Here is a 23,497-nt window from a genome sequence, read left to right as displayed (position 1 = left end):
GTCCAGAGGAACATTGTTAGAATGTATACATGTGTATGGCTCAATGACAATAAACCTGAAGTTGTTGATTGGTTTGTCCAATAAGGTTGAACAGGTTGTGTACTTCAGGCCGGATTGAAGTAGTAGGGCCTGGGCCCAAGAGCAGAAAATGAACCGACATTTAGCCAATTTAAGCGCTGAGCCAGATTTGAAGATTTTAAGTTGTCATGGCTGAGGGCAAAGGACAAACTGTTCGGCTTACCACCCTGGTGAACTGCCTGCTGCCATCGGGCTCCTGCATCGGCTGCAATACTGAACTGGCTTCTTGATTCTCTTTCGGGGTCTCTGTGGTTCATGATCTGTTGTTATTTGTTTGCACAAGTTGTTTTTCTTTTTGTACTGAGTGTACTCTGCAGCTGTGGCCTGTAGCCATAGATAATTGTCTCATCACTGAACTGGCTCTGTGACTGTGGACTTGCTTTCAGAAATTGTGGTTCATGTTTGCTTAACTTTTTTATAGCTTGCAAAATTTTTTTATAGTCATTGGATGTTTGTTTTTTTTCATAGATTGTATTGTTTTTTATTAGTTGACTGCAAGAAGATGAATCTCAAGGTTGTATATGGTAGACTTTGTTCTTCAAACTTTGAGTCTAGACTCATTGGAATGTCCGTTGATGTGATTGAGACAAATATTTTGGAGATCTGACAAGTTAAATGCTGGGAGGATTTTTCTACTGTGTGAATATGACTAAAATGCATATTTTCAGAATAAGGCAACACCCCTTGAAGACTAAAATGAAGAATAATTTCTAAGATGGCTGTCCTTTGAATTCTCTGCATTCAGAAAGCAGAATCTTTAATATATTCAAAACAGAGATGGTCTTAATCCAGGATAGTGGAAATATTGATCCTGGTGGAGCATTGCTTGTAGAATTCATTTCTTTTGGTGTTGTTTGCATGTTCTTTATCTGTAGCTTTGTATTAAATGTATGATCTTTGTCTTGTCAACCATTGGTAAAGAGAAAGTTGAGTTAATTTGTTCCTTTTTTTTGTGGGGTGGGGGAATATTAAGAATAGAACTCCAGGAATACTTTTTGTTTTCCAGCTGTGCTATATAGTAAGGAGGATTTCTTCTCTCCCCCCCCCCGCCCTCCCCAAATTATTCTAACTTCCTGATCATTGTGCTAAGATTACTTTGGTTTTAAGCATTCATGAGGTTGCGTAAATTTTTCTGACACTTTCTGGTATTGATACTTGCACTTTAATTTGGACCACTTCAAAATTTGTCGTCATAAATCACTGTCAGCCATGAGTTTGTTTTTCAGATGTTCTATGATCCAAGTATTTCTGGAGCTAGTTATTTTATTTCAGGCTTGCGGGCAGTTCTGTAGTTGAGCAGGGTTATCAAGATTCTACAAATCATGTCCTGTATTCCTTACTGTACAAGCTGAAATCAAACATGGTTTCAGAATGATCATGGATTTGGAATGGTTCATGTAACATTTGGAATGATTTTGGGAGCAATGGATAGTCATAGCAAAGGCAGAGCTTTCAATTGAATTATAATTACACCATTGAGGAGAGGAGTGAAAGCAATACACATCAAAGTTGCTGGAGAACGCAGCAGGCCAGGCAACATCTCTCGGAAGAGGTACAGTCGACGTTTCAGACCGAGAAGGGTCTTGGCCTGAAATGTCGACTGTACCTCTTCCTAGAGATGCTGCCTGGCCTGCTGCGTTCACCAGCAACTTTGATGTGTGTTACTTGAATTTCCAGCATCTGCAGAATTCCTGTCGTTAAAGGAGTGAAAGGATGGTTTTAAATAAATCAGTATATGTGCATATTCTTGCAACAGAGAAAGAGGGTCAAATTTAAAATTAAATGAAGGCAAGGCTAGTATTCATAGAAATATACATTAGATTTGGACCAGTTACTATGTATGAGGATAATGAGATAAATTAGAGAGCAATGAGATTATTATTGTGATGGGGTAGAGAGCTTCAACCCAAACTGAATTGGGGACTGAGTGAAAACATGAAACTGTTCTTTAAGAATATTGCTATGAAGGAATGAAAATAAGTGTTCAGAATGGAAGTATTAATACTTTGAAATATCAAAGTAATGACTTTTTTTTACAAAACTGGGGATATTTATTTGCCAATTTGGTGAATGATCAGGGAAAGTGAATCTGGTGCTGGGTAGGTGACTTTTGATCCTTGGTATTTTGCAGCTCATTGAAAAACAATGTTTAGATGAAACTGGACATAGAAGGCTTGTCATATTGTACTATCTATGTATTTGATAGTTCAGAAGATTGCAGGTTTATTATACAAAATTTGGTGTTGCATTGTGCACATGGTAACACTTCTAGATTAAGAAATTGGGGAATGCAATAGTAAAGTTTTGAGGAATTGAGACACTTGCACTGTGACATTCAAAACTCTACAATCTTGGAAATTTGGGAAAGAAATAGATAAATGAGATTACACAGGATGCATCAGTTTAAGAGCACAACATGGTAGGATGTTCTAAATAAGATGTGGGCACAATTTCTATGCTGCAAATCTGATTGTGATACAAATCTGGTAAAACCAAGTTTGTTGGTACCTTAAAGTTTGAGGAGGTTCATGGATGGGTGTACTTGCCAAAGGCCGAGGATATCAGAATCTTTCAGCCATGCTTGGTGCCAGATGGTAAATGTCACAAGGATCAAGCATTTAGTCAGATTTTGTCATCTCCTGGTTCCCAAGTTGAGAACTACAGATCCACTCTTAATTCTGTGCTGAGAAGTAGTGTTCTCGAAGATTAAGGGCAATATCCAACTTGCATATTCTAAGTTATGAAGTGAAATGCCATATTAATGTTTCATGAATGTTGGTATTCACAAAGTTTGACACTAAAAGCTAGGAGATATTTGCAGACTTGACTGATAGAAACTTTCAGGTTAGTGAGGTAAAGTAAGGACCAGCGTGTTTCAGGAGCTGATACCACTTTTAAAGCTTATCAACAGTTTGGACTTGGAAACCCATTGTTCAGATCTGTGGGTGGTAGCTGTTTTTTTTGTGTGGCTGGAGAGCTAGTATCACAAGGCTCAGAATTTGGTTCTTTGTTTAATATGCAAATGTGATAAATCAATCTTGGTGTGATCTTAAAAATTGGCTATGTGTTTGGCAGAGGGGTTAAGCTTTAATATTAATGAAGATTTTGTGATCGTTTGGCCTAAATAGCAAATAGAATTTAATCTGTGTGTAAGGAAATCCAACTGGGAATCTGCAACAAAGTATGAGACCAATACTGAGCTTTGTGGTAATAACTTTCCTTATTATTTTCTGTTCTCCACTGCATTCCACTCATTTCTTTTTTGACCAGTGTCAGGCTTCAAAATATTTGCGGAAATAACGTACTATTTCACATACGATGTCTTGATTGACCTTCCTTCACAAAATTTAGTCAAGGCAGTTAGATCTGACTGCAACAAATCCATGCTGATTGCCTTTAATTTGTATTTATAAATATAATTTTATGCTGCCATTCAATGTGATTTGAATAGTTCATGCACCACCTTAGTTAAATTAACTGGCCTTTTTTTTTACTTTTTTAACAATGGTTCAACATTTTTTTCACCTTTTTTCCATGCTTCCCCAACACTTGTCCTGCAGCCAAAAATGATTGAAAATGATCAAAATACTTGCCATTTCCTCCCTTTTTGTCGAGAAAAAGGTAATTGTCAAAGAACCTTTCCTCTGACCGTGCCACGGGGCCTATTATCTAATCAGATAAAAAAGCAGATTTTACCCATTTAGTCTTCTGTGCAAAAGACTATACTGACAGTACAGTAATCTGGCAGTATGGCAATAGGGTGTTGGTATAGATTTATTGTACTCAAGTCATTGGAGTGGTATTTGAATCCATAACTTGGTTAAGAAGGCTGCAATTTGATCCACAGCTGAGAGCATTTGTGCTGCTACCAATAAGGTTATGTTTGGAGGGGAAGATCTTGGACCAAAAATAGCATGAGCCTTCTCTACCTGTGATGGGATTTGAATAGGAGTGTAAGACAAAAAAAAATTGCTGATTTAATTCAGGCCATTTTGCATCTTAATTTCATTTACTCACTTTTCTCCATACTCTTAACATATAACCAGCAAACGTGTCTTAAATTTGAATTAATTTAGTGTAACTTGTACGTACAGAGATGAGCTAAATTTACAAAGTGAATGTTAAGGTGTAAATTAATAATGCTGCAAACAAGTAGGAGTTGTGGACTTTTGCTAACACTGACATTAGAAATTTGATGTAGAAACAGAACAAATTTGTTTGCTCTGCTAAAAGGGCCATCGGTTCTGTGTGACACATAGCTATTTTTGAGGCTCATTCTTAGGGTATGAGCTACAGGACCAAAAAGAAGCCATTGCCTTAAATGATAGGCATATGTGCTTAAAATGAGAGCCATCTTTTGTTGCTGAGGATGGATGTAGGGTGTGCTAAGGAATTTTGAGTTAAATAAATGTTTGTTTTAGCTCTTAGATGCAAGTTCTACTGAATAGATCCAGTTTGTATAAAATACTGTACTGGTGTTGAGGACCAGTAAAAGTTGGGACAGGACACTTGCTGAGTAGTTTCTAACTAGTGACTGGAAATGAAAGTAATACACACTAAATGTTGGAGTAGCAATTAAGATATAATTTGCTTAAGTAAACAAAGTGGTCCTGAACAAGGTTAACCATGTGAATTTTAGGGCTAGTGATTCATATAATTTGCTACAAAACAGACCAAATGGATTTTTATTGTAAGTATCTCCATGTCTATTTGCCATCATTTAATTGGGGCAGCTGATTGGGACAACTCCTTTATACACAAATTGAAAATAGCTGGGATTCCCTCCATTTATTTGGGACACAATGCCGCTCAATTGGGACAGAACACGATTGCTGAACAGTTTCTAACTAGCAAGAGACAATCTGCAGATGCTGGAAATGAAAGTAAAGCTCACTAAATGCTGGAGGAACTCAACAGGCCAGGTAGCATCTATGAAAAAGAGTAAATAGTTGATGTTTTGGACTGAAACCATTCAACAGTTCTGATTTTGTGTATTGCAGTTTCTAACTAGTATCAGTTGTGTGCATGTCATGTGATTATACACTACACCATGCTTAGACAGAGCACTTTTAAGTATAGTCAGATTTATGTGTTTGTGTTCAAAAAGCTGTGATTTTTGTCAGTTATTGAGAAATAAGCAGAAAGACAATTCAGAACCGCTTTGCTCACTGTGGTTTCAAGCATTCAGGTTTGGAGATGTGAGAAAATTATTTTCCTGTTTCAAGTTGGAAACTGAAGGATTTGAAAGTATTGACACGTTGTCTTGGATGTTATAATGAAAATGAAGATTTGGTGGATGTAACTATTGAAAGCATTGTTTGAAGGTAGTCCATTTTCTGCAGTAGGTGTCTGATTTTTCACTTAGTCGATCAAAATAATATGGCAGCACATTCTGGATATATTTTTCTGTCATTAACTACTAGAAAATGACTTTTTGTAGTAGTTTTGGTAGTCTAACTTGTTTTTCATTTAAATAGATAATTTGTTGCTCAGTTACAGCAGTTTGTCTTTTTTAAACCTTTTAACTATTTCCATGAAAATTTGGCTAATGGGGGCAGCTGGTTAATTGGGCCTAATTGAACTGGTCCTGATGAGTTCCAATTAACAATCTATGTATTAATTAACTATATTTTATCCAAGGACTTATGAACTGCAGCTGAGCACTAAAAGTGGCACATTTGAGGTACCCTTTATGTAAGATTTCCATCCAGTTCTATTTGACCTGGTTTACTGTCATGTCACAGTATTCATGTAGAAAAGTACACTTCGCCTGAAGTGAATTATGCTTGTTTTAGTTTGGGTCCTTTCACATTTCAGAGTAGAATGCTCTTCCTGACATGTAACAACTCTTCTGTTGTAAGCAGTTGCAGATTTCCGCTATAATGAAAAAAGCTTCAGTCAATATGTCTGTCACATTGTAAGTGTTTTTATTTGACTACAAGTTACTGGACATGACTGGAAATCATAATCATTATGTGCTGTGTCATATGACATAGGCGATCATAGTCTTTGACCATGATTGTTGTTAGCAAATTTTTCTACAGAAGTGGTTTTCCTTTTTCTTCTGGGCAGTGTCTTACAAGATGCGTGACCCCAGTCGTTATCAATACTCTTTGGAGATGGTCTGCCTGGCGTCAGTGGTTGCATAACCAGGACTAGTGATATGCACCAGCTGCTCAACCAACTGTCTACCGCCTGCTCCTATGGCTTCACATGACCCTAATCAGGGGGCTAAGTAAGTGCTGTACTTTACCCAAGGGTGACCTGCAGGCTAGTGGATGGAAGAAGCTCCTTGTACCTCCTTTGGATACACATCTTCACCTCGCCACCCAACTACTAGGTATACTCTACTGTCAAAACATCTGTGGAGAGGAGTGAATTGATGACATTCCATTAGAGCTAGGAGTAGAAACGTGTTAGAAAACATGCATTTGTAAGGAAGAGAGGGTGGAAAGAACAGAGGTGATGTTGATGTGTTATCACTGGTTTGGAGATTAATAAATTTAAAATTTATGTTGGTGAGGCAGGTGGAGTTTATTGTAGCTGATCTGCATGGATGAGGTATAAATGGGCAATAAGGATGGAGAGGAAGAAAATTGTTGGAACTGAGATGCAGAATTTGGAAGTTTGTATCTGTCATAAAAGAATACTGGAAATACTTGGGTCAGTCAGCATGTGTGAAGAGGGGGCAAAAACTTGAATAAACAGTTTTGCATCCTAACTTTTCCATGTTCTGATAAGTTAGTGTGAAACATTAACATTGTTTCTGTTTCTACGGATGATCCCTGATCTGATCATTTTCTTTCTATTTTAGACTTCTAATATCTGCAGTTTTGTGTACTTGGAAAGCCATTACTACTTAGTCACTCAGAAGTCTGAGAATGACTAACACACATCTGATGTGTTTTAAGATTTTGGTTTGGCACCTTCAGCTTGAGCTGCCACTTGTTTGACTTGGTAAAGGAATGGAGTAATTAGAATGGCAAACTGATATATTGCCAGTCCCTGGGTCATGTAAGGGTTCTGTATGTAAGCTGATTTTACTTTAAATCAGAAATGTCTATTTTCTGCAACTACCCATTTCGTATTATTCTAATGCCCTTGATCTAACTTAATTTTGTTAAATATTCTCCCAAATACTGCCTATAATTAAATGGAACATGTTTCTAGTTACTGAATACCATAAAACATATTTCATTATTATTTTGAAAAATGCTTTAAGAATCGATGGGAAACTCTAGTAAAACAAGATTACCAAAAGTCATATCATCTAAACCCGGGGAGCCTCTGTATGACCTATTTGAAAGGATGGATTACACCTGAACTCGAGGTGGGCTAACATTCTTGTAGGCAGGTTTGCTGGAGCTGTTGGGGAGGGTTTAAATTGGCAGGGGTGTGGGAACCAGATAATGAGGCTGAGGATGCAGCCAGTGGTAAACAAGTTACAAACTGCATCTACAAGGCTCAGGAAGGGCAGGCAGATAGGGTGAAATTGGAGTCAGTGGGACATGAAGTGTAACATGGGGGTAAAATCAAAATGTGAATACAGGACTGATGGTGAATGAATGCAGTATACAGAGTAAGGTAGTGCAATTGGAGATCAGCAAGTATGATGTGGTCATCAGAGTCGTGGCTGAAGGTGGTAATGTATCCCTAATATCCAAGGGTACACCTTGTATTGAAAGGACAGGCAGATAGATGATGGGGTGGCTCTTTTTTATATTAAAAAAAAAATCTAATCTTGAGGTTACATGGTATCAGAAGATGTAGAATCCTTGTGGGTAGAGTTAAGAAACTGAAAGGGTAAAAATACGCTGATGAGAGTTGTATACAGGCTTCTGAACAGTAGTCAGAATGTGGGATACTATGGGTGATAGCAAAGGCATGTAAAATGGGTAATGGAGGCTTCAATATGGAGTTAGATTGCAGAAAATCAGGTTGGTGCTAGATCCAAGGTTTGTATACTGCATACATACTTTAAGTACTTTGAATCTTTGATCCTAAGTAAGGGAATTTGTAGAATGCCTGCGAGATGGCTTTTTTGAAGGGTCTCAGCCTGAAACATCAACTGTACTCCATAGATGCTGCCTGGCCTGCTGAGTTCCTCCAGCATTTTGTGCGTGTTGTTCAGATTTGATTAGGGAGCTTAAGGCAAAGGAACCCTGAGGAAGCATTGATGTTAATATAATAGAATTTGCCCTAAAATTCAGATGTATCAGTATTACAGTGGAGGCAAGAGAGGAAATGGCCAAAGTTGGTTGGAAGGGGACATAAATAGGGACGACAACAAAACAGCAATGGTTCAAATTTCTGGGGACAATTAAGAAGGCGCAGGATAGATGTATCCCAAAGGTGAAGTATTCTAAAGGAGGATGAGGCAACTATGGCTGACATATGAAGTCATTAGACAGCATAAAAGCAAAAGAGGGTTTGTAATATAGCAAAAACAACAGGGAAGCTAGAAGATTGGAAGCTTTTAAAAAGCAACAGAAGACAACTAAAAAAGCCATTAGCAAGAAAAGAAATGTGAAGAGAAGCTAGCCAGTAATATAAGAGGATGCCAAAAGTTTTGTCAAATATGAGTAAGTGAAGAAATTGGATTCCATAACGCTGAAAAATGACGTGGAAAAGAGGTAGAGGGGTGGACAAAGAAATGGAGGGCAAACTGAATAAGTATTTTGTTTCAGACTTCAGTGTAAAGTTCAAAGTAAATTTATTACAAAGTACATATGTCACTGTATTCAAACCTGAGGCCCCTGCACCTTCCTGATGTCGGCAGTCAGAACAGAGAATGGCCTGGGTGGTTGGGTCCCTGATGATGGAGGCTGCTTTTTGTGACGATGCTCATTATAGATGTGCTCAATGGTGGGGAGGGTTGTACCACATATTTGCTAGTGGTATGCCGGACATGCAGAAGTGGGTGTTGCTTTTACTGAGAAGGTGATTGGGAAGATGAAAGGTCTGAAGGTAGATAACCTGGACCAGATGGTGTAAACCCAGGGTTCTGAAAGGGGTAAATGAAGAGATTGTGGAGGCATTAGTAATGATCTTTAAAGGATCACTAGATTCTGGAATGGTTCAGGAGGACTGGAAAATTGCAAGTGTCACTCCACTTTTAAGAAGATGGGAAGGCAGAAGAAAGGAAATTATAGACCTGACTTCAGTGGATGGAAAGATGTTGGATTCCATTATTAAGGATGAGTTTTTGGGGTACTTGGAGCTGTATGATAAAGTAGTCCATGGTCAGCATGGTTTAATTAAAAGTGAAATCTTCTCTGACATCTGTTGGAATACTTGGAGGAAATAACAGGTAGGATAGAAAGAGTCAGTGGATGTTACTTGGATTTTCAGAAGGCTGTTGACGAGGTGCTGCACTGGGGGGGGGATCTGATTGAAACGTATAAAATCCTAAAGGGATTGGACAGACTAGATGCAGGAAGATTGTTCCCGATGTTGGGGAAGTCCAGAACAAGGGGTCACGGTTTGAGGATAAAGGCGAAGCCTTTTGGGACTGAGATTAGGAAAAACTTCTTCACACAGAGAGTGGTGAATCTGTGGAATTCTCTGCCACAGGAAACAGTTGAGGCCAGTTCATTGGCTATATTTAAGAGGGAGTTAGATATGGCCCTTGTGGCTAGGGGGATCAGAGGGTATGGAGGGAAGGCTGGTGCAGGGTTCTGAGTTGGATGATCAGCCATGATCATAATAAATGGCGGTGCAGGCTCGAAGAGCCGAATGGCCTACTCCTGCACCTATTTTCTATGTTTCTATGAGTCTGCTAAACAAATAGAAGATTAGCAGACTGGCATGAGGCAGAGTGGGATTGAAGGAGGACTTTTTTCATTGGCTGCTTGTGGTGCTGTGCACGGTTGGTGTTGGGATCACTACTTTTCACATTATATGTAAAGGATTTGGAGGGTCTCAAGAATAATTAATGTATGTGGAGCATTTGTCTCTGGGACTGTACTTGATGGAGTTTAGAAGAATGGGGGGGTGGGATCTAATTGATACCTGTCAAATATTGAAGGTCGAATATTGAAAGGTCTAGATAGAATGGATGTAGGGAGGGTTTTTTTTTATATAGTGGGTGAGTCTCAGACCAGAGGGCACAACCTCAGAATAGATTGTCAATTTAGAACAGATGAAGAATTGCTTCATCCAGGGTGTAGTGAATCTGGAGTTCATTGCCACAGGTGGCTGGAAGCCATTGAGTATAGTTAAAGGGGAAGTTGATGGGTTCTTGATTAGTCAGAGCGTCAAAGATTATGGGAAGAAGGTGGGAAAATGGGGATGAGAAGGTTAAATCAACAATGATGGAATGGTGGAACAGACTTAATAGGTCAACTGGCTTAATTCTGCTCTTGTGTCTTGTGTTGTGTATTTGGTATGTTTATGCACAAACACAAACTCAGTGGAGTTTCAAACATTGTGCATTTTTGAGTGCTTTTCTGCATTCAAGTTTTGAATTTATTTCTGTTTTGCTGGACAGGAAACAATTTTTTCCACAAGCATAGGTGATATACACAAGAAGTATTTAATTCATTCTGATATTGATTTTAAGGGAATATATTGAAGAGGACACAATGCTTTGACTAATCTACTGTAATGAGACCTGTCATTTCTGACAAACCAGTCACATTAGTCCTTTGGTGTAATATTTCCTTAAGCGTGTACTTCTAATTTTTCTGGTTTAGCTTTTGTGGTGGGGCGTGAATCCACAATCTCCTGATGAAACACTGCTGCCAGCTGAATCAAGCTGATGTATAAACAAGCTATAGTTATAAACTATATTTTCTGCATTTATGTTTTAGTATGAATGATCTTAATATTTAAGATGCAAAGCCAGCGCGTCCAGATAATTAAAGTTGAAAGGTGAAGTCTTATAAATCTGACCCTGAACTTAAATACGGTAAAACTGCTGCCTAGTTGTTCAGTGCTGGCTCTAAACTCACTAGGATCCCATTCCCCTCTGACTTACAAACTTGCTGTGTCCTGCATCCTTAACTCAGTAAGGCCTAATTCCTATGTTTCTTTTAACTATTTGCCCTGTTTCTTCACCCCCTTTAAACTCTCTGGGCTTTCTTTCCTCGCAGCATTTTAAACTTGCCTGATTTGCTGAAAACCTCAGTAGGAATGGTATCAATATGTGTATAAATGAATACTCAAGAAAATCTGGCATGCTGAAGGTGCTGAGTTATTGGTGTTCATGGAAAGCTGGAGTATGAATTTCGATATTGGGTTGAAGCTTGCAAAATGGGCTTGTGAATTTAGGTACTTAATGTAGTGAAGAGAAATTCAGATTAGTTTAAAATTTAGCTATATCAAATTATAAACTGATTTTATTGCTACTAAGTAACTGAAGGTAAAATTATTTCATTACCCTATCTATTCTGACTTCAATGTTTATTTCAGTGAATGATAGTGTCTAGAAAGGGTATGTCCCTTCAGGAGAGAGGTGCCAATGTCCAACCGGCCTAATTACAATACAGGGGGGTCACTGCGACGTTCACAGAGGAACACTGCCGGGGCCCATCCACAAGACGAAACAGCAGGAGGAAGGCAAGTAAAATACATGATTTTTAAAACATCTTTACATACTGTCGTGGATTTTTGTATTCTGGCAAACCCATGGTAGTTGAAAACTCTTGATAGCCTGTCATAGGTACTTTTTTTTGACAATTACATTTTAAAGTGGACATGACCCCATTTGAGCTCTCATTTAGCATTAAATTGGCACTGTCAGCTCAACATACTTTATTAATGAAATGCCGAATGGTAAATAGGTAAAAGAAGCAGCACTCTTAATATTTAATCTGAGTAAAAGTTTTTAAGTGCACCATCTCAAGTAATATATTTTATTAGTACTGAAGAAATGAATTACAAAGGCAGAATTTCTAAATCAGTTTGGTGAAAATGATAAAAATAACTTTGACATTTCTTTTGAATGAGGCTATACAATCTGTCGTGTATTTGCAATACCTAACTGAGGAGTTGGTTTATTTGATTCTTTGCAACAGATCACAGTCAGAGGAGGGGAAACAGAAACAGATTCCAAGTAGTACAACCGCTAAAGCAACAAAATTGCAGTCAGACACAACCTCTGGTCAATCCAGAGGGCGTGTGTCGCGGAGGTATTGAATATTTTATTTTACAGCATAAATGTTCATGGCTTGATGTTGGTTTGAAATTAAAGTATATTGATGATCGGATGCCTTATTCCATTCATGAAAAAGGCTGCCTTTGATAGGAGCTGGGCTGGAATATTCACAGATTAGAAGTTTTTGGGCAGTTAGGTATTACAGTAAAGTATGCCACCCCATGGTTAGCCTACTACCATTAGCCACTTAAATATTGTTTGACTTTTTTCAGTTACAGTAAAGAATAACAATTACCATTACAACCTGCAGCTTATTGAGAAGAGGTTCTGGGTAATTGCAGTAATCTGGAATTTTTAAGTATCTTCTAAAAGTAGATCATCATGCTCTAGGCTTGGCTGTTTGTGTCACTTCGCTCACGATATGACCAGAACTTTTAGTAATACTACTTATCTAAATGTTGAAGTGTACTTTTCGAGGTAAAGCATGCAGTGAGTTCCTGACTTCAATGTTTAAATCTTTATTATTGCAGTATGGTAATGACAAATTTGATCTAATTTTCAATTTTTCTTGCCTGTGGTTTACTTTTGGCTTTGGTTTCTCCCATCACTTCCAAGTGCAGTCTCATATTGACTGGCATCCCAAGTCAATGTACCACCACTTCAAATATGAAAACTTATTTTGCGCCACTTCATATTTCCAAAAAGTAAAGCAGATATAGATGATTGTATCCTCAGAAAAACGTTGTGAAGGTGACTTGGATCTAATCCTAAGTTAATGTAAAATTGGGGCTTGTATTCTAGGAAATCATTTGACAAGATTTGGTTAAATTTGAGACTATTAATCACATACAAGTAAATGTACCTGTTTGTGAACAACTTCCTTACACCAGCAGCATAGGTACATTGTATACCAACAGTTATGGAAAAGAGAACATTATTTAAACAATTTTGACAAGAAAGAACACAGAACAGAAAATTTTAATCCATTTAAGTCCCAAGTGATCAAACTGGTCATAGTGTTGTGAAACTGTGGTGATTAGGATTTTGCTATTTGAAACGAAATAGCTGTTATTGAACCTGGATGTCGGATTTCAGGCCTCATGTAAGGTGGTAGTTGCAAACGCGTGTTAGTTCCATGTACAAACATTGTACTTTAGAATTTTGACATTTATATAGCAGAAGTGAAATTATTTTAAAAATTGTTTTAGAGAATTTGTGGTCTTTTTGTAGTCTGCCTGATGATGAGTTATTTGAGTTTATAAAGTTAAATGTACAAACAATGTTCTCTGGCAAATGTTATTGTATTTTCAGAAATTCCAGGAGTTGCAGTTCTTCATCAGTCGCATCTGTGCCACAGCAAGAAGATCGAATTAGGTCAGAGAGACCCAAACCAGGACAACCTAAAAGGGACAGCTCTAAAAGCAGCTTAAGAGGCGTGAAACGTGGTCCAAGTCCTGATCACAGCAGTTCAAACTCTACCTGCTCTGCGAAAAGATCCAAAGCACTTCAATCTAGTGAGAATCCTGCTGAAACGCAAAAACACAAGCTGCAAACTAAGTCCCCAAAGAAAAGGAAGCCTGTGCAGGATCAGATAAGGACTGCTCCAGCAGCATCAACAAGTAAGACCCAGAGCAGAAAACAGACTGGGTCTGCCAGTGCCTCCCCTTTTCAAAAAAGGAAAAAGATTGAATCTGCTGCATCTATCAGTGATTCTCTGGCTGACTCGTTCAGTGCTGAAGAGAGGTCTGCTAAACCAACCAAGCTGGCTTCAAAATCAGCGACCTCAGCCAAAGCTGGGTGTAGCACTATCACTGATTCTTCTTCCTCTGCTTCTACATCATCTTCCTCCTCTGTTGCTGTGCCTCAGGGAGCCAGGCTAAAGCAAGGAAAAGATCAGAATAAAGCTCGTCGTTCGCGCTCAGCCTCTAGCCCCAGCCCTCGCAGAAGCAGCCGGGAAAAGGAGCAGAACAAAACTGGTAGTTCCTCCAAATTTGAGTGGGCTGCTCGATTTAGCCCCAAAGTTAGCCTGCCAAAAGCAAAACTGTCACTCCCAGGGTCTTCTAAATCGGAGACTTCAAAGCCAGGGCCTTCAGGCCTCCAAGCAAAGTTAGCCAGTGAGTGGTTGAAATTGTTTTGATGTATACAAGTTAAGAAACGTGGTTAAATGTCCTGATATGGAGTCAGTCAATTAAATAGCTTGCTATCCAGATGGTGAGAAACAACTGAACATGCATTGCAGGTTCTAATCCATAATGAAATTGTTACAGGTATCAAATGTAAATCTTACCTACCAGTTGTGCTCCTTTGTGTATTTAAAGCAAAAGAAAAAGCAACATTCTTCTATGCCATGTGACTGGTATTTTTCTGCAGCCAATAAATTGCGGTTACATAATAGGAAAGAATTTACAAGAATTTCTTAATGCCTGTAACCCTTGTCTAAGTGTACCTGGGGTGGAAGAGAAATAGCATAATTCTGAGAGTATAACAGGACTTCGGCTAGATGGGGGGAAAAAAGTTTGAATATGGCCTTTTTCCAAGGTGGCAAATTTTCCCTCTATAATAGCTGCATTCCTGTCCCTGGCTCGTGCAGCTAGTTTGAAATGTTATGGTTAAACTAAGCATCATTGTTGTATCATAAATCAAGTTTTGATAAATTTAATTTTGAAAGGGGACTTAGTGCTCAGTTTACTCTAAAATAATGCCACAGGACCCATCTATTTATTTAAAAAAAGGGTTTCAGCATATCTTGTTAAAGTAGCAAATAAGCAGAAGTAAAATTGAAAGATTGCAGAATGTAAAGCCCCTTTTTTTAAAAAAAAAATTCAAAAGTTTTCATGACTTTGTTTTTGATAATCCGCCATCTGAATTAAATTACTTTCAGTTATTAGAAATCAACATGTACCCTTACTTTGAAATTTTTAAAGGTCTGAGAAGGTCTACCAAGAAGCGCAGTGAATCGCCACCAGCAGAGCTCCCCAGTTTGAGGCGGAGCACAAGGCAAAAGACCACGGGCTCCTGTGCTAGTACCAGGTAAATTCTTTGGAAATAAAGTTTTAGGTTGGAACTGCTTTAGTGCTACCATTCTGGTGTTTAAGATTTCTTATCCCAAATGTCTGAAATTTTGAGTCTTTTGAGGCAAGTTTATTGGATAGAAATAGGCTTATTTATTGTGCTGCTTTAGTTATTTGACTGTCAACCAAATTATCTGAATTGGTTTGATAATGAGATTTCCTATGGGTTATCCAGTGGCGTGGCTTTTTTTTAAATTTGTGAGGTTCTGCATGAATTAATTTACTCACCAGACTTGTTTGTTCAGCTGTCTTCAGGCCAAATTTGTCTCCATCTTCGATTCAAGATACTGGTCAGTTAATAACATTCGTAAAAGATTTGGAGTTATGAGGCAATTCTCTGCCTTGAATAATATTCTTAGTGCAAACCAAGGCCATATGGCCAAAATGTCTATTTAAATGACATAGAAGAGATGTTGAATGCATTAAATGTTAAATTGCCGTGTTGAAGTTGTTGGAATGGTGAGAAAGAATGGGAGAAAGCATCATGAGCATTAACTTCCACCTGCAGATTTCAAAAGAAGAAAGTTAATTTTTCAAAATAAAAATGGCGGAAAAGCGGGGGAAAAACATTGTCTACCTGTAATATTAAAGTAGATTTAATCTCAAATTGCTGTGAGACATGTATTTAGATTGGATATTGTGCACTGTTGAAGATTTTACCCATGCTTGCTGTAGTACTCTGGAAGGTAAAAAGTGAAAAAATGCAATGGCAAAACTTGGCCTTTGTCATTTGTCAGGATTGTAATAATTGTAAAGAACGATTACAATTGAGTTGGTATTATGGCATCTTAGTTTATTGATGGGTAGGTCCCACTAAAATATTAAGTGTGGTCACCACAGGTTTTTAAAAAAATTGCCTCTTTACTAATAAGCAACTGCCATGGACATTTTCAAATGAGCTACCAAAAAATTTCTTCCGGTACAATTGCTTGGAAGCAGCAATACTTGACAAAATTAGTTTTTCTAGATCTAATGGAAAAAACATTGACTGCAAACTGTAACCTTTCCTCTCCACAGCTGCTGTCTGAAAATTTTCAGAATTTTGGTTCTAATTTTATCAGTATCTTTTTCTACTCGTCCTTTGGAAGGGTATAGTTGTGATTGAGGTAGTGCAGCATGATTAATTTCTGAAGTGTTTGTTTGCCTTATGAGGAGAGATTAAGCAGGCTGGATTGTACTCTGCAGTTTGGAGAATGAGGTGATGGCATTGAAATTTACAATGTTAGCGTGGGGCTTGTCAGGATAAAATAGTTCATGATTCACCAGGCTGGTGAAATTTCTTCACCCAGAGGGTAATGGATCATTAATTCTCCAAAGCCTGCTTAGGAAGAGAATTTCAGTCACACATTTTTCAAGACAAAGGTCAACAGATTTCTAAATATTGAAGGAATTGGTGGATTGGGATTAGTAGAGGAAAGTGGTGTTGAGGTAAAATATCAGTCAGAATTTTTGTGAATACTTGATCAAGAACAAGGAGATAAATTACATGCTACGATTTCTAATGTCCTTGATATCAATTGAGTGGTTGCTAGTTGACTTGCAACATCATTTGAGTTTTTTCAGGTTTACTTGCAAAATGTTCAGACTAACTTCATAATTCTACTTGAACTGGTTGTAAATCTTCCTAGTAATCAAAGTTGTGTTCTTGAACTTTTTGCCTGAAATGCATGCAGGTTTTATCTGCTGTTGAAGAATTAAGCTGTCAGAGTGCAAACTAATTTATATTGCGGTTGCGCCAAAAAATTTACTAAATTTAGACCTTCAAGGTACCACCTGAAACTTTTTTAAAAAAATAATTTAAAATGTATAGACTGAGTGGGGAAAAGAGAATGCCTTTGATTTGTTTGACATGTTCACAATAACTGAAGCAATAATAGAAAGGGTTCCTGATGTCCAGGTCTCTAAAAGTTCAAAGTAAATTTATTATCAAAGTACATATGTCCCTAAACACTACTCTGAGATTCACTTTCTTGCAGACGTAACTGTAGAACAAAGTACAATAGAAGAGCTACATGCAAAGGCTGGCAGATTGTGCAAATACAAAAAGAAACAAGTAATAAAAATTAAGTACATTTCAAGTACTAATGTTCAATAGCATTGGTGCTTCTGTGCTACACTGTGGTGCATCCAGTCATGATACTCCTTATGATAGGAGTTTGTCAAAGTTTTAAATGACACGTTGCACAAACTTCAAAGAAAGTAGGGGTGCTGCCATGCTTACTGTGAAATGGCATTTATAAGCTGGTAAATATAAAAGTGCCCAGGAAGTTAAATTAACTGACCTTCTTTACCTCTGATCCCCTGATGAGGACCGGCTGATGAACCTACAGTTTCCTCTTGCTGTAGTCAATAATCAGCTCTTGGGTATGGCTGATGTTGAGTGAGTTTGACCAATCAGCCAGATTTTCATTCTTCTTCCTATATTGAGCTGTACTTGGCTCGAAGTATCTAGTGAGTAGAGCAGGTGGTTTACCTATGCTGATGGTGATTATGGATGAGATGTTGCTGCCAATCTGAGTTCTCAAGTGAGGAAATTGAGAGGTCTCTAAGAAGTATGAAAAATCATATCAGATGTATTTGGAGTACAGTGCCAACTATAATTCGTAAAAATGCATTGCAGTAGTAGAACCACAGTAAATGAGAAAATTAATTGCTTCCTGACAGCCTTGATCAGAGCTTGGCATTTTCATGCAAATGATAATTCCATTGTATAAGCCTACAGATAGATTGATGTGCCACCAAAAAGTTGGCTCCTTTTCAATTATGAAATACTTCAGAAAGTTCTTTAGTGAGCTTTCAGCTTGGGTTCAATGGGTATGTGGATTGTTTGAGGCTTCCTTCTATTAATTTGCTTTTTAAATTAGAAATCTGTTCTGAACCAGGGTAGTGCTTTTTTAAAAAAAAAAATCCTGATTTGACTACAGTAATTTGATGTAGCTTTATTAATATAGACAAAGGTGGGCATATCTCACACTACTGCTAAATTTAGTATTGTATTAAATTTCAATCTACCACCCAAGATGCATTTCAAAACTGTTGAAAGTGAAAGCTCGCATATTGGTTTGCTCTGAATCTGTTAAAATGTATCTTTTGGCATCCAAAAGTAAAAAGTGTAATATTGAGCTTCATTTAAGTTCTGGCAATCATTAAGGAGGGCTATGGTTCTGTTTGTATCACAAACAAGAGAAAATCTTCAGATGCTGGAAATCTGAGCAATACACAAAATGCTGGAGGAGCTCAGCAGGCCAGGCAGCGCCCATGGGGTAAAAAGTACAGTCGAAGCTTCAGGCCAAAACCCTTTGGCAGGACTGCAGATGGGGGGAAGGGAGAGAGAAACACCAGGTGATAAGTGACCTGGATCCCATCTAGCTCATCTTTCCCTTTTAACTGTACTTTTTTCCATAGGTGCTGTTGTCCTGCTGAGCTCCTGCAGCATCTTGTGTGTGCTTCTGTTTGTATCAAATGTTTTTACATACTTGTGTGATCATAGGAACAGTCTGCATCAGATATGATTAAATCTTGAAACAATAAAATGTATTCCATTGCATACACATTTGGATGAAGTTAGCAACCTACAACAGAACTGAAATTCTCCTGATAGATATTTAGTAACATGACCATATTTGTTTATGGACATCAAATTAATCTCAGTATTGCAGTTTTTGAATTGCTAAGTATCAACAAGTGGAAATCCTTAATGTTACAGCCTGTGGATATTCAGTTATGTGTGTAATTAAAACGGGCTGATATTGCTTCATACGTAGATAGAATCAACATGTATGAGGAAAATGTGCTAAAGAATTATGAACAGCCTTGATCTTGGTAAAACTTAGGCACAGAGTGGAAACAGTGCATTTCAATCTATGAAGGAATCTATATCTCACATAAGATTTAATGTTTACTGATACCATTTCCATAGTAACAATCTAGTTGTTAAGTTGTTTGGTGCAGGAATACAGGATTATGGCTTGCAAACCCTTGACTAGACAGAAATTAAATGAGCTAAAAAAGTAGTTTTATTGGAGAAGCTAGTTTGTTTCCTTCTGCAAAGTAACATTGATCTATGGTTATTTAGAGAAAAGCTGGAAGAATATTGGTTTCCATTAATAGCAAAATCCCAGAAACACTAGGCTAGGCAGGACTTGTTCAAAGACCCTTTATTATTCTGATGCTGCCTGTCTTGTTGAGTGTATCCTGCATTTTCTCTTAAATTGTAGTTATCTAGCATTTGCAATTTTTAGACTAATTTACCAGCCTTCTGGCAGGCCTGCATCTCTTGGACTTAGTTAAAAGGTTCAAAGGTCCAATTTAATGCCAGAAATGTATACAATATACATCCTGAAATACTTTTTTCTTTGCAAAACATCCACGAAAACAGAAGTGCCCCAAAGAGTGAACGACAGTTAAACGGGAGAATCCCAAAGTCCCCCTCCCAACTCCCCCTTCCCACATGGTGGTGAGCAATAATACCCCCTCCTCTCCCCCCCACCACCAGCAGAACAAAAAGTACACCAGCTACTGAGCTAGGCGATAGCAAAGACACAGACCTTGCAGTTACCCCAAAGACCATCGTAATTCATCTGGCATTTGGCAACCCACAGGTTCTCTCCCTGGCAAGGGAGAGGGAGGTGTCCCCCATTTTCAATACATTTTCATTTCATTACATGTTCATACTTTAATGGCAACTTTGTAGCCAAAACAGCAGCTTCATGGTTCAAATCCAGACACACATGAACAAAATGGAGTACTGTTTTGATTGGGTGGTGTCTTTTGATTGAAATGTGAAATTAAAGGTGAACTTTTTGGTAATAATTTCTAGTCACCATTATGAAAAGCACATAAATTGATACAATGTATCTGCTTTATCATTCATCAATATTTATTCCTTGATCAAGGAGTTTAACTTAATTAATTTTCTTCAATTCTGATTGCATATATAGAACAGTGGGGATGCCATGCAGGATAGTGGAATGCTTTCGTGGGATATGGGAAGGCAGGGATACCTCCATTGTCCTGCTGACTACACCTGCAGGAAATGTATCCAGCTGCATACGGTGTTAAGGAATTGGATCTGGAACAGAATGAACTCGTATTATAATTTGGAAGACTGGGGGGTTGATTAACAGGACTTGGATTCAAGATAGATGGTGACCGTCAGGAGAAGGGATAGCCAGCCAGTACAGAGTACCCATGACCATTCCCCTCAACGGGTATACACTTAGGATATTGAGGGTGGGAGGTGTCCTAGCATAAGGAAGTCACAGCAGTTGTGTCTTTGGCATTGAGTCTGACTTTGTGGCTTAGAAGGGAAGGAGGGAGAAGACGTGAACTGTAGTGTTAAGGGTTTGGAAAGGAGGTTCTGTGAATGAGACTGAGATTCCTGGATGGGTATGTTGCCTCCTATGTGCCAGGGTCAGGTATATTTCAGATAGAGTCCACAGCATTTTTAAGTGGGTGGGTGAGCAGCCAGTGGTCATGGTCCATATTGGTACCAAAGTCATGGGTAGGAAAGGTGCTGAGATCTTTCAAAGTGAGTTAGGTGTCTAGTTAAATGACAGCATCTCCAGGGGTGATCTCGGGATTGCTACCTGTGTCAAGTGGTAGTGAGGCTGGAAATAGGAAGATCATACAGGAGATGGTGCAGGAGGGAAGGCTTCAGATATTTGGATCATTGGGCTCTCAGGGAAGGTGGGATCTGTACAGAAGGGACTGTTTGTACCTAAACCGGAAGGGGACTAATCATTGTGGGAAGGTTTGCTGGAGTTGCCGTGAGGGATGGGGGTGTTAAAACTGGAGTTGTTGAGGGACAGGAACCAGAGTGCTAGAGCAGGTAGTGGTGGTGTGGGGAAAGATGTTGTTAAACCGATATGAAAAGTCAGGAATCAAAAGGTTGAGCATAGTGGGAGTAATGTTCTGACTTGTGTATATTTCAATACAGGGAGTATTGTAGGAAAGGTGGATGAGCTTACAGCATGGACCAGCCCGTGGAATTATGACATTGTAACTATCAGTGAGACTTGGGTGTGGCTGGGGCACGACTAGCAGCTCAGTGTTTAAAGAAACACAAGGTTGTGCTAGGTGATTTTAACTTTCCACATAGTGATTGGGAATCCCTTATTGTAAAAGGACTGGATGGGATAGTTTGTCAATATCTTAAGAAATCTTTCCTTAAGAGGCCCAAGTGGAGAGAGTGTGGTACTTGATCCTCTATTAGGGAATGAGACGCGGTAGGTGATAGAAGTTTGTGTAGGGAAAACTTTGCATCTATTGATCATTAATTATACCATTAGTTTCAAGATAATTGTGGAGAAGGATAGGTCTGGTCCTCTAGTTGAGATTCTAAATTGGAGAAAGGCTAATTTTGATTGTATCAGGATCTGGCAAGTGTGGATTTGGACAGTTTTTCTGGCAAAGGTGTACATAGTAAGTGGGAGGCTTTCAAAAGTGAAATTTTGAATACAGAGTTTGTATGTTCCTGTTAGAATGCAAGACAAGGACAGCAGGTTTGGGGAACCTTGGTTTTCAAGAGATCTTGAGGCCCTGGTTAAGGAGAAAATTTATATAGCAGGTATAAGCAGATAGGAACAAAGGAGGTACTTGAGAATAAGAAATGGAAAAGAACACAAATTGGGGCTAAAAGAGAGCATGAGGTTGCTCTAGCAGACAACCTAGGAGAGTCCCAAGGGCATCTATATATTAAGAGCAAAGAGATAGTAAGGGACAGAATTGGTCCTCTGGAAGATCAGAGTTAGCATCTATGCATGGAGCTGAAAGAAATGGGGATCTAAATTGGATTTTTTGTCTCTGCTTGGGAGACAAACAAAATCTATATAGAAGTGAGGCAAAGCAGTGGTGAGATCAAGGACCATATGCAGATTACAGAGGAGGATGTGTTTGCTGTCTTGAGGCAAATTAGGATGGATAAATCCCCAGAGCCTGACAGTGTGTTCCCACTGAACACCTTGTAGGAGGCTGGTGCTGAAATTGCAGGGGCCGGGGCCCTACTGGAGATAATTAAAATAGCCTTGGCCACGGGTGAGGTGCCAGAGGATTGGAGGATAGCTCGTGTTTAAGAAATGTTCTAAGAATAATCCAGAAAATTTATAGGCCAGTGAGCCTGAAAATTAGTAGTGGAAGGTATTCTGAGGGACCAGATTTAAAAGTATTTGGATAGAAAGAGACTGATTAAAGATGGTCAGCATAACTTTGTGCATGGTAAGTCGTGTCTAACCTATCTTGAGTTTTTTTTTTGGAAAAGTTGAAGTTAAGGCAGTGGAAATTGCCTGCAAGGATTTTAGCAAGACCTTTGACAGGTTCTCCCGTGGGAGATTGGTCAAGAAGGTTCAGTCATTTGCCATTAACAGTGAACTCTTAAATTGGATTGACTTTGGCTTCATAAGAGAAGGTAGAGAGTGGCAGTGGATGGTTTCTCTGGTGGCCTGTGGGATGCCACAGGGATTGGTACTGGTTCCGTTGTTGTTTGTCATCTATATCAATGATCTGGATGATAATGTAAACTGGGTCATCAAATCTGTGGATGTTAGCAAGATTGGGGGTGTAGTGGACAGTGAGGAAGACTCTAAGCTTGCAGCAGGATCTGGATCAGCTGGAAAAATGGGCTGAAAGAAGCCAGATATAATTAAATGCAGACAGAGTATGAGATATTGCCGGGGGACTTCCGGTAGCGCTCATGGAGTGAAGTCGCGTTCTTGACTCGCTCCATTACCTCTGAGTTTTTTTTTCTATGATCAGCTATACTTTAATTAACCATTAAGGTATCAACTCTTACAATACTTTGAATTAAATTGAACTCTCTGATAACTGGATGGAACTTAGATCTGCTATGTCTAAGAACGGGAAAGACGGCAAGGATGGTAAACCTCCGGTTAAACCGAAAGGCATGGATTTTCCTCCGACTGAATCACCGGTGACTTTGAAAGCTATATCGGAGTTAATTCAGAGGGAAATTTCAACCTCTGTTAGGGAGATGATTCGTACGGAAATTGCAGGTTCTGTTATGGACCTGATTCATACGGAGATCTCAATTAATCTCCAGAAAATTGCCGATTCAATCGATAAGATGCAAACATCCATTGTGGAACATCAGTCGGCTATATCTGATCTTCAAAAATCTGCGCAACAAAGTGAGCTTAAGATGGGGAAAATCGAAGAAATAATTAATGTAATGAAGAAGAAACTTGACTTTCTGACTTTTAAAAACTCTGACTTGGAATCTAGGATGCGTCGGCAG

The 23,497-nt window shown here is 38.7% G+C and overlaps 1 protein-coding gene across 15 annotated transcripts in view; it reads left to right on the top strand.

Annotated features, from left to right (window-relative positions):
• The window catches only part of trip12 (thyroid hormone receptor interactor 12), a 161,240-nt gene that overhangs the window by 28,079 nt on the left and 109,664 nt on the right, over positions 1-23,497 (top strand). For 13 of the 15 annotated variants that reach the window (XM_063045452.1, XM_063045444.1, XM_063045454.1 and 10 more), the window contains 4 exons: positions 11,491-11,637; positions 12,096-12,209; positions 13,487-14,289; positions 15,100-15,205. In XM_063045452.1, coding sequence (XP_062901522.1) covers positions 11,540-11,637; positions 12,096-12,209; positions 13,487-14,289; positions 15,100-15,205 — 1,121 coding nt within the window. In that variant the 5' untranslated portion in view covers positions 11,491-11,539. Of the gene's footprint in view, positions 1-6,150; positions 6,314-11,490; positions 11,638-12,095; positions 12,210-13,486; positions 14,290-15,099; positions 15,206-23,497 lie in introns of all 15 variants that reach the window. The other 2 variants (XM_063045449.1, XM_063045455.1) reach the window with 2 other exon arrangements.

The sequence above is a fragment of the Mobula hypostoma genome, chromosome 4 (assembly GCF_963921235.1).
Source record: "Mobula hypostoma chromosome 4, sMobHyp1.1, whole genome shotgun sequence".
Lineage (NCBI taxonomy): Eukaryota > Metazoa > Chordata > Chondrichthyes > Myliobatiformes > Myliobatidae > Mobula > Mobula hypostoma.
Note: the sequence above shows the minus strand (reverse complement) of the source record. Positions and strands in the feature narration are given on the sequence as shown.